This window comes from Cheilinus undulatus, linkage group 21, assembly GCF_018320785.1.
Source record: "Cheilinus undulatus linkage group 21, ASM1832078v1, whole genome shotgun sequence".
Lineage (NCBI taxonomy): Eukaryota > Metazoa > Chordata > Actinopteri > Labriformes > Labridae > Cheilinus > Cheilinus undulatus.
In genome coordinates this window covers 32,079,756-32,091,997 of record NC_054885.1, presented here as the reverse complement: position 1 = coordinate 32,091,997, position 12,242 = coordinate 32,079,756, and the positions used below count along the sequence as shown (strand labels likewise).

Here is a 12,242-nt window from a genome sequence, read left to right as displayed (position 1 = left end):
TATTTTATTCAAATCAAACCTTCACTTGCAAATCTATCAGCGTGCAATGTACAAAATATTTCCAAAAGAGCAACAATTCATTGAAAACGGTTGTTAAGAAGCTACTGAAATACTGCTGACTCTCCACTTATTTGGCCAGTTTGATTAATTTAAATAAAGAAGTGTCTTTTAAGCCTATCTGTCCTAACATTTATACTTATTGGGATGATAAAATTGATTAAAATGTCCTCATCACAATCCTGCTTGTATTAAAGCATCCCTTTGAAAAAACACAACCTCACAGTTTTTTTTACAAACACTCTTACATTTTTACACACATGCAGGCAAACAAAAACACAAGTATTTTTCCCAGCTTTGTTAAAATAACCCAGATTTTCAGACTATTCAATATTATAGTACATGCGCTTATATAAATAATAGAAAATGCTCAGGTAATATACATTAAAAAGGCAAACTGTACAAAAAAAGTGGGTGCTTTGTGCAAATGTGTTTTAGCTGTAAATCTATAAATGATTCTTGTTACACAACACAATCTGCAAATTAAGGTGGAGCTATTGAGGTGGCAATGACACTCTTTGGCATCAGTTTTCTCAATGTTCCCATTCTGCTGGTTCAGCATGTCACTTACATCTGAATGAATCAAAGCAAACAATCATTTCAAGTTTGAGGAGAGGGGAAAAAAGTATGAAGCGTTCATAATCCTGCATTGACAACTTTTCCTTTTACAGAGTGACAAAAGGAGTACTGTTTCTATGTTTACTTTACACTCATGACTTCTACTAAGCACTTAACCTCGGTTTATTACAACTACCATTGTTCTAAATGTCCCTTTATTGTAGTTTATAAAACAGTTATATTGAACTGGTACAAGGGTTGTGTGCTCATAAGCATGAAAAAAACTGATTTTATATTTTGAACCAGGGATTTTAAACTCAGATTAATGCATTTCAAGCATCTAACTTACTTTTTCAATATATACAGTACACAAATAAATGGAAAACAAAGAGCAATTGAAAGCTGCATAAGGCCAATTAATGTTTAACATTATATTAGGAAAAGGCACTGCTCAAGTGTCATAACTATTGAAAAATTTAGTACAATTGTAGCACAAAAAAGAAACATTCTGCTGCCTATGAATAAGCTTTTAAGGAAAGGTTATTAAGGAATGAAAGCAGACTAAAATTAAAGAGGCAACTCAAGATTACTTTAAAAGCCATGAACTTTTATTTGACTTTCAAGGTTATGCTAAAGGGATATTTTGGTATGGACTGGCTGGCCATATGCCAACATTGCCGCCATATTGTTAGGCAATACACAATAATATAGAAAAGGGGTATATGAATTAATGATGATTAAAAACTGCTCATATATTTAAAAATGAATGAGATTTTATTTCTGAAACACAGATGCAGAATCTACTTTCTTATATCCTAGCAATAAATTTAATGTTATTTTCAATTATCTAAAATTGTAGCTTACAATATCACTTTAAATACTTGTGTACCAATAACAACTGGTATACAGGTACATCTCAAAAAAATAGAATATCATGAAAAAGCTCAATATTTTTTGTCACTCATTTCAGAAAGTGAAACCTATATATTACACAGTCTCATTACACATAAAGTGAAATATTTTGAAATTTTGATGATTATTGCTTACAGATAAAGAAAATCCAAAATTCAGTGTAAACATTTTAAATTAAAAATACTGCTTAAGATCAATTAAAAAGGATATTTTAAACAGAAATGTTAGGCTTCTGAAAAGTATGTTCATTTCTATGCACTCAATACTTGGTTGGGCCTCCTTTTGCATGAATTCCTGCATCAATGCAATGTGGCATGGAAGCGATCAGCCTGTGGCACTGCTCAGGTGTAATGGAAGCCCAGGTTGCTTTGATAGCAGCCTTCAGGTCATCTGCATTGTTGGGTCTGGCGTCTCTCATCTTCCTCTTGATAATACCTCATAGATTCTCTATGGTGTTCAGGTCAGGCCAGTTTGCTGGCCAATCAAGCACAGAAACACCATGGTCATTGAACCAGCTTTTGGTACCTTTGGCAGTGTGGGCAGGTGCCAAATCCTGCTAGAAAATGAAATCAGTATCTCCATATGTCAGCAGAAGGAAGCATGAAGGTCTCTAAAATGTCCTGATAGATGGCTGCGTTGACTGTGGACTTCAGAAAACACAGTGGACCAACACCAGCAGATGCCATGGCAGCCCAAATCATCACTGACTGTGGAAACTTCACACTGGACTTCAAGCAACGTGGATTCTGTGCCTCTCCACTCTTCCTCCAGACTCTGGCACCTTGATTTCCAAATGATATGCAAAATTTACTTTTATCTGAAAAGAGGACTTTGGACCACTGAGCAACAGTCCACTTCTTTTTCTCAACAGCCCAGGTAAGACGCTTCTGACGTTGTCTCTGGTTCAGGAGTGGCTTGACATGAGGATTGCAAAATTTGTAACCCATTTCTAGGATTCATCTGTGCGTAGTGGCTCTTGATGCACTGACTCCAGACTCAGTCCACTCCTTGTGAGGCTCCCCCAAATTCTTGAATGGATTTTGTTTGACAGTTCTCTCAAGGCTGCAGTTGTCCCTTTTCCTACCACACTTTGTCCTTCCACTCAACTTTCTATGAATATGCTTGGATACAGCACTCTGTAAACAACCAGCTTCTTTAGCAATGACCTTTTGTGGCTTACCCTCCTTGTGGAGGGTGTCAACAACTGCCTTCTGGACATCTGTCAAGTCTGCAGTCTTCCCCGTGATTGTATAACCTTCTGACCCAGACTGAGAGACTATTTTAAGGCTCAGGAAACCTCTGCAGGTGTTTTGAGTTAATTAGCTTATTAGGGTATGACACCATTACTTTCCAATATAGAACTTTTTCATAATATTCTAATTTTCTGAGACACAGAATTTTGTTTTTTCATTATCTGTAAGCCATAATCATCATCATTTCACTTCAGAGAGAAAAAAAGAGATTTATTATATGTATGTATGGGTATATGCATCACTGACTGTGTAAGTACCTCTTGCCACCCAACTTCAAAAATGCTGAAATATCCCTTTAAACATAAGGTTGAAATTAATTTAAAGAAAAATGGTGGTATGTTTTGATTTTGATACCTTAGAGATATCCATCTTTGATTTTTTTTTAAAAAAGATCAAGTTTAATTGCTGTTCAAGACAAAAATGTCAAAAAGACAAAGAATAGCTTAAGTGGAACAACGTTTTGCCTCTGAGCACACAATCCTTATTGATGAGATATATATAGATATACAGGGAGAAAATGTAATCGCAAGAGAGATCACCCATCCACCCATTTCATCTACTCATCTGGAACTGAGTTGTAGTGGCAGTAGGCTGGCCCGGACATCCCCCTCCACAGCAACATTTCCCATCTCCCTTTAGGGATCCAGAGACATTCCCAGGTCAGAAGGGATACATAATCCCTCCATTGAGCTCTGGGTCTACCCCGGGGTCTCTTAGTTGGATATGCCTGGAAGACCTCAAAAAGGAGTCAGCTAGGAGGCATCCTGATCAGATCCCTGAACCACTTCAACTGGCTCTACTCCAAGCTCCCCCTTGAATGTTCTACCTCTATGCTTGTGATTAGATGAGGGTTGGTGCATGGATAAACCAGTACAGTTCAATCACCTTGATTTCCTTAAAAAGTATGACCCACAGCAGGGAAATTAAACAGAAGAGTAAAAACACCTTAAGTAATAAATATGAAATACATTGGGTGCAACGCCTTTACATTTACATTTGAGTTTCATGCCACTGAAAATACAAAGCATTAAGTGTGTTCAGCTGTCTGTAAAATAATAGAAAATATGATAGGGCACTTCACATGAACAGTTCAAGTTTTGTGTGACAATAAATACAATAAAACACATTTATTTAAGATTGGTGACATTCCACTTTGATTATCCATGTCGGAAAAGCACGACCAACTAACACACAGTGTAATCCATAGCAAACCTAGGCTGTTTGTTTCTCTACTCAATCTAGAACCACAGCTAAAGACACTCTAGAGGTACAGCAGTGCCTGTTAGGAATCACTGAAATGCTCATCAACACTAATCACAGTTTGAGTCCCTGTGAGAGTCAGGATCACATGGGATGTACGTACACTACCAGCAGAGAGCCTCGTCTATGGGTGCTGCTGTTGTAAGCATGCTGATTAATACTGGCTGAGGGACCATCATGCCTCAGTACTGAGGCAATAGAAAGATCTAAACTGAGGCCAGAGACAAAGCTGCCACATCAGCAACAAGAGAGTTTTTTTTTTTTTTTTTTTTTTTTTCAGCTGCGTTCCTGTTTGTCATCCTGCATGATTCAACAGACTCCTCTCCTTAATAAACCCTGCATGATGTACACGGACACATACACTGTACACATGCAAATACACTCACGCAACATGCACCTGCCCTTAAACTGTATTGATTAGTTTCATCTGTGCCCTTCATGAAGAGTTTTCTGGTTTTCATGATGAACATGGAGCAGGCTCTGATGCATTTCAAGTGCAGAGTTTAATAATACTTGTCTTTCAGCTGTGTTGTATTCAATCTTCCTCTCCAGAATCTCCAAATGTTGTAGCACTTTCCAACTGTAAGGTCAGCTTGCTGAGAACTTCTTTGATAAAAGGCAAAATATCATAGCAAAACATAGTTTACTAAGTTAAATTGTAACAAAAGCGAAGCGTTTTTTTCCAAAAAAGATTGCTTTTTTTACATTTTTCCCTTTATGTTATTCATCTCTTACTCAAAAAGGCTTAGTGTACATATTATTCTATTCTAAAGGCACTTAAAAGACATATGAAAGAAATGATTAAAGGTGTACTGATAATCAAGTAAGTTATTTGGAGACAATGCAATCTGTAAGAGGCAAAAAAAGATTTAAAGTCAGTGGTCACAGCTTCCCTTTCCATTGTTTGTTCCTGCCTGACACTCACTTTGTGGTCCTTTCACTGATAGCATCAGCCGATCAGACTACAATAAAACCAGCTGCTGCCGGGCTGATGCAGAAGAAACAGCAGGACTTTCTCCTTGATTCCACCTGTGGTAGAACCAAATGTACAGCAATTTTGTGGATGCCTTCAGGCTGGAACAAGTGCATAACGGGTGGATGATTTATGATAAAAGCGCCATTGAGACAAAATTCCTAAAGTTTTGTGAACTCTCCAACATAAATGTCATAATCATCACATTTGTCTTTTTTAGCCTCTTTTGGCGGCATTGCTGTTGAACTTTGACGTCTATTTTGAGGGTCGGAGGATGGAATGATGATCTGTTTGTTATTTGCAGAAGTGAGAGGTCCTTCTTGGTTACTGACAGGTATCGACATCATGCCACCGTGAGACATAGATCGCCTGGCATTGGAGGTATCTGTGGAGTGACGTCTTTCACAGCTAAGCATCTCCTTCCCCTGACTAAGTACTGTTGCAGGAGAAGAACCAGCGCTGGCACTGGGAACTAGAGTTTTGGAGCTACTTGCATTTACGCTAGTTGCGGGCACCATGCTGGCGATCTCATCAGTTGGCGAGCGCCCAATGCTACCATCCACCTGAGCCCGGATTTCTGGTGAGACTGAGAGCTGGTACTGAGGCACAGGCCCGCTGTCACTGCTTTTTGGGTACAGAAATGTCTTCATTTGACCTTTTCCTTTGACATTTACTGTGCCACGATAATCAAACTCATAATCCATGCCACTGAGCACACAGTAACTCTCTTCGCTGACCTGGACACGGCATTCCACACCTGTGGTATCCATTCGACTAGCAATGTTCACTGTGTCGCCCCAGATGTCGTAAAGAAGCTTAGTGGTGCCGATCACTCCCGCTGTTAGAGGGCCGTGATTGAACCCAATGCGTAGCTTGAAGCCAAAGCCCAGCATGTTCTTGTTGAAGTCGTCCACCACACGCATCATTTCCAGGGCAAACTCAAAAAGAGCACGAAGGTGGGCATGAGGATGTGCCGCATCTGCACACTGCTGTGCATTGAGTCCTGCTGCTGCCATGTATGTGGCACCAATGGTTTTGATCTTTTCAATATTTGTGAAGACAGGTTTCCGTAACAGCTCATCAAAGTCTCCGATGAGCTCGTTTAGCACACGATAGCACTCCTTGCCTCCCTCGTAGCTTTCTTCATAAAACTCACTGAAGTTAACAATGCTGGCAAATATTACACCCACATTGTCATGGTTCTTGGAGTAGCTCTGTGTGACTTTCAACTGCTCTGCCACATGGATGGGGATGATGTTGCGGAGCAGCCAGTCAGCCTGGTCCCTCATGTTCTGGATCTTGATGCGATGTTGGTCAGCCTCCACATTGCCGTGATAATGCAGGCGGTAACTGACCTCAAATTCACGGTTTAGGAACCAGACCAGCAGGAGGAGCAGGAAAAAGGCCACACAAGCCTCAGGGCCCAGAAGACCCTGTGGGCTGAGCTGTGAGTCTGGGTCTGTCAGAGTGTCAGATATGATGATGGAGCTGTTGCTGCTGCTGATATTACTCTGGTCATCTGGCCTCCTGGAGGGCAGGAGAAAGAAATGCTGAAAATTTGGAACACAGAAGGGTAGAACAAAAATGCAGCACTTGATAATATCTGCAGATTCTAATTCTCCAAATATCCCTTGCATATGAATAAAGTTTGCCATAAGTTTGCTTGTTCTGACCATATTTCCAACCATGTATCATAAAGGCAAAAACTGATTGATGGCTAATCACAACATATTACACAAAACAGTTAGATTCTACTTACCAGAAAAACAGACCTTTAGCAACCCTGCAAGAAATAAAACAAAATTAACACTAAAAAAATATCTGGACTCCAGCATAACCCAACCTATAAGGGATGAACAATACTTGAAAAAATGGCACAGTAATATCATTTCTTTCTGTGACATACACAATATGAACAAGGTATTTGGCCACACTTGTTAATTATTGAATTTAGGTGTTTCAATCAGATTATGAATTGCCACAGGTATATGAAATCAAGGACCTGGCCCTGCAGTCTCCATTGGCAAACATTTGTGATACAAATGAAAGAGCTCAGTAACCTTAAGCATGGTACTATGATGGATACTATCATTGCCTTAAGACAGTTCCTGGAATTTCGTCCCACAGTCAGCTGCTAGTGATGTTATTGGAAAGTGGAGGCATTTAGGAACAACAGCAACTCCGCAACAAAGTGGAAGAGGTGCATGGTGCGTAAAAGTCACCAATACTCTGCTGATTTCATAGCTGAAGAGTTCTGAACTTCCACTGGCATTAAGGTAAGTACAAAAACTGTGTGGCGAGAGCTTCATGAATGGGTTTCCATGGCTGCTACATTCAAGCCTCATCAAGGCCAAGCATCAGATGGAGTGGTGTAAAGCATTTTGACACTGGACTGTGGAGCAATGGAAATGTGTTCTCGGTGTGATCGATCATGCTTCTCTGTTTGGCAGTTAGTTGGGTGAGTCTGGGTTTGGCAGATGCAGGGAGAATGTTACCTGCCTGACTGCACTGTGCCAACTGTGAAGTTTGATGGAGGAAGGATAATGGTATGGGGCTGTTTTTCAGGGTTAGGACTAGGCACCCTTGTCTCCAGGGGAGGGCAATCTTAATGTTTCAGCATACCAAGACATTTTGGACATTGCTCTGCTTCCAGCTTTGTGGCAACAGTTTGTGGAAGGCCCTTTTCTATTCCAACATGACTGTGCCTCAGTGCACAAAGCAATGACTATAAAGACATGGTTTGATGAGTTCAGTGTGGAAGACCTTGACCGGCCTGCACAGAGCCCTGACCTCAACAACAATGAGCACCTTTGTGATGAACTGGAATGGAGAAAGCAAGCCAGGCCTTCTCGTCCAACATCAGTGCCCAGATCTCGAAAATGCTCTACAGAATGAATGGTCACAAATTCCCACAAAATCTTGAGGAAAGCCTTCAAAGAGGAGTGGAGGTCGTTATAGCAGCAATTGGGGGGGCAATTCCATATTAAAGTACATGTATTTGAATACAGTGTAACTGCAGTCCCTGTTGGTGTTACTTTTGTCCATATAGTGTATATAATTATATGAAAAAATTCTGAATGATTCAGGTTGATCAAAGAGATGCTGTGAGTTTATGTAGGCTTAAATAGAAGCACATAATATTTAAATCATACAACTATAACTCTTATTATTTCAGACTCATAGTCTATTGGCTTTGGCATACATGCCTTAGAAAATACCCAGAATTCTATGTTCTTAAAATACCTAACAAAAGCTTGTATATATTTGAAGATTATGTTTTTATACTGTTTTTCCAGTTTTATTCATTTATTTGTACTTAATGTTTAATTCCTGAACACTGAGAGCAAAGCTAACCAGAGTTGTTGTTACATAGATACTAGGCCATTAAAGCTGATTCTGATAAATATGTTGTTTTTTCTTGAAATTTCTAATTACACAGTACATGTGTATCTTCAGGCATTCATTTGATAGGACAGCTACAGAGAGACAAAAGATATGGCAAGCCAGAGAGGGAGATAACATGCACCAAACAGCAGCAGGATCTGGAGTCGTATCTGCAACCAGTGCAGCAAGGACAGCTGCCTATGTACAAGGAGTGCTTGCTCTATCTACAAGACCAAACTGACATTTCATCTCTTAACTTGATATTTTCATGATTTAGCCAATTTCATCACATTAACCCTACACTTTCATTAAACATAGATAGGGCTAACAAAACATTTCTTAACAGCAAAGCCATTTTTTTCCTTTTGCTTTATTGCAGTCAGTGTCTTCACATTTACCTGCAGGGGGAGCTGAAGAGCAAGGCAAGCAGTGCTAGTCCCACCAAAGTTGCCAGAGCTGAGCGCATCCAGTAGCTGAGCTGGCAGAAGTTACAGTACTGAATGATTGCTATGATGACAGCACAGCAGAGGAACATGGTGAACTGGGAAAACACAGAGCAGAGAGCAATTAGTCAAAAGGGCCTATAGAGATATCAAATAAAAGAGCCCTAGTAAAAGCTCCAATACTGCTCAATATAACACATGTGGTGAATTTCATTGAGTCACAGCTGGAAATTTCATAAGCATCATAGCCCTACAGCTGACTTGATTGAAAAATAATTAAAAATTCAACAAGCACAGGAACCAAATAACAACACACTTGATCTCACCATATCTGTGATTGATTACAATAAAGGCTATGAAACTTTAACTGTACCTGTATGGAGAGATGCATGTCACAGGTGACATGGGAGTAGACAGCCACAGTGGGCAGAGACACCAGGACAGCTCCTATAATGTGACGCATTACCCAGCTAGAAATCGTCCTCATCAACACCCGAGTGCAGTTCAGCACACAGTCCAGATAGAAAGCCATACTGGGATAGCAGAACAAGAAATAGTGGTTAATGTGAAGCTTGATATGATTTATTGCAGCATTCTGTATTTAATATTTGGCATGCAAGTTAAAAAAGAGGTAACAAAAGTTGGTTAACATTTTTGTATAAGTGAGTATTCAGGATTTAGATGGTTTAATTTGGTTGAAAACAGTTTGAAATCAGGTCTGAACATCTAAGTCAAAAGTTTGTTGAAGGGAAAATGGCAAATGATAGTAGTGACATCAATTCTTCAAAATCATTTACCAAGAGTGGGTGAAATATGATCCACTTAAAGATGAAATTTAAATGTAGCTCATTTTTCATTAAAAATAATAAATACAGCTTTGTCATAGGGTAATGCAAACATCTCCAGTAATGTTACAGCTAGTTGGATTAATTTAAGACACCTAAACCTCCTCAGACCTGAACTTTTGTTTGTTTTTTACTTTTTCATATTTATTTGGGATAAGTAGGACCTGATGAGTTTAAAAGCTCAGCCTTGAACAGGAAGTAGTTTTTACTGGTGGTCTTCAGTCATTAAGAAATGGTGACAGTCATTAAGAGAGGTATGGTGTTCTAATTTTTCTTATTTTGTTGATGGACTACAACCACTTGTTAAACCCAAGCATCAACAAAATTCCCACCCCAAGTTCAGAGTTTCTTCGCAGTTTTCCTTTCCAAAGTCAACACTAATTCCCTTAACTCTTAAACTTTCTTTCTGAAGTGAAGTTTCTAATGTTCCAAAATAATTTCTAAAAATAACAAAATGTCAAATCAAAAATCCCCCCAAAAGTTCAAATTAAATTCTAAAAAATAACAAATACAGTACATTTCCCAAATTTCCATGGGAATAACTGAACATTTCCAAACAAACTGTCATGATCTATGTTCTGATTCTTGTGTTTTTCATGTGTTTTTGCCTTTTCATCAACTTTGTTTAGTTTATGATCCCTTTTGTTTCTGTGTATTTAGTGCTTCATGTTACTTTTACTCTTTGTGTTTCATGTTTAGTTAATTCCCTGTGTTTCATGTTACTTTTACTCCCTGTGTTTCATGTTTAGTTAATTCCCTGTTTTATGTTTAATTTTACTCCCTGTATTTTATGTTTAGTTAATTCGCTGTGTTTCATGTTACTTTTACTCCCTGTGTTTCATGTTTAGTTAATCCCCTGTGTTTTATGTTTAATTTTACTCCCTGTGTTTTATGTTTAGTTAATTCCCTGTGTTTCATGTTACTTTTACTCCCTGTTTGTATTTGCTTCCTTGCTCCCTCCTAGTGTCTCATGTTTGAATCTCCTCCTGGTCTAGTGTTCTTGTGTATTGTGAAGTGTTCCATGTTTCCTGTTTTATTTTGTAGTTGCCTTCCCTTGTGTTTGATTCCAGTTTTTCTTCCTGCTTCAGTTTCCCTCCTCTGTGATTCATCTGTGATTCACTACATAGTGAATACGCCATTTTGTAGTGGTGTCCGAATTCTGAGTGAGCATTGTTATTCACTATATAGTGCACTCATTCTATCCCACAATGCATTGTGAAAAGTAGTGAACAACCGATGGTCACTAGCCCAGCAATATTTACCATAATGCATCGCGGTTGCTGCTCTCAAACATGACGGACCAACGAGAGGAGCACAGGAACACATATTAAAACTTTTTAAAATGCTTTTTTGTTTGTTGATTTTACCAAATCTGTAAGAAAATATTAAGGATTCAAAATGGAGTAACTTCTTCCTCCTATGATGATTACAAGACATTAGACCATCATCTTTATGCAAAAATAAGTGATAATTCACACAAAAAGATGTATATTATTTTGTCACTATAGAGACAACTTTTTTATCTATTAGTATATTTATTTTTTTGTGAAAATACGTTACATTTTGTATCAGTTTTCATTGAAATTCTACCTTTAATTTCGATCCTCAGCCATTGTCAAGGAAATCTACGAGCTGTTGTTGCTGAACGTTTTAATTGTGAGACGGCGATGATGTCATTGCCCGCAGCCGGAGTAGTGTCCGAAAACATTTTTGTGTTGTGCGGTTGAGTCCACTATTTAGTCCACTATATGCTGCTCACTATATAGTGGATAGGGAGTAGGGAATGAGTGAGTGGTTTCAGACACAGCCCCTCACTAGTTTCACCTGAGTCTCGTTACCCACACCTGTCTCTCCTTGTCTAATCACTCCCTGTGTATTTAGGTTCTGTGTTTCTCCCAGTCCTGTGTCAGTTCGTCAAATGTCTTCCCTGTGTGATCCTCTGTGATTCTCCTCGTGATTCTCCCTGTGCTTCCTGTGGTTTTTGCCTTGAATTTGGACTTTGAGTTTTGATTCCTGGATTTATTTTGTAGTAAGTTCTTTTGTTTATCTGCATTTTGGGTCCTCCCTTTTGAGTTTTTTGCATATCTGACACAAACTTCTCCAAATATCCAAATTTCACAGATCTTCATGAAAATTTCCAAACAAAATCCAAAACAAAGAAACTCTCCAAAATATACAAAAATGTTCCCAAAATTTCCATTTAAATATCTGAAAATTTTTGAGCAAATCCTCCCATTTCAATCCCATTAGTTGAATTAAATGGATATTCTAGACAGTTATGCACATGTTTTGTACTGATTGTAAGATAAAAATGTGGCATCATCAAGTAAAGTCAAATATTTAACATTATACACAAATGAAGCTTTATGTGAGACTGTAGCTGTGCTCACATTAACAGACTCTGTGCTAGTATTACATAAGGCAAAAGTTTCACTGCAAAGCTGGTTTTATTAGCAAAATCCTGTAAAAATTTTACAAATATCAGCCCTGGCTCAGCTCCAAAAACTAATGCATTTAAGGCTTTTAATACTTTTTGAAAGCCTTAAGTTTTGCTTAA

At 38.6% G+C, this 12,242-nt stretch overlaps 1 protein-coding gene across 2 annotated transcripts in view; it reads right to left on the bottom strand.

Moving 5' to 3' along the window:
- Positions 1–2,726: 2,726 nt before the first annotated feature.
- Positions 2,727–12,242, bottom strand: part of LOC121529451 (adenylate cyclase type 9-like) — a 65,318-nt gene continuing 55,802 nt past the window's right edge. For both annotated transcript variants that reach the window (XM_041817322.1, XM_041817323.1), the window contains 4 exons: positions 9,214–9,373; positions 8,796–8,938; positions 6,773–6,796; positions 2,727–6,540 (listed from right to left, as the gene is read on the bottom strand). In XM_041817322.1, coding sequence (XP_041673256.1) covers positions 5,175–6,540; positions 6,773–6,796; positions 8,796–8,938; positions 9,214–9,373 — 1,693 coding nt within the window. In that variant the 3' untranslated portion in view covers positions 2,727–5,174. The remainder of the gene's footprint in view (positions 6,541–6,772; positions 6,797–8,795; positions 8,939–9,213; positions 9,374–12,242) is intronic.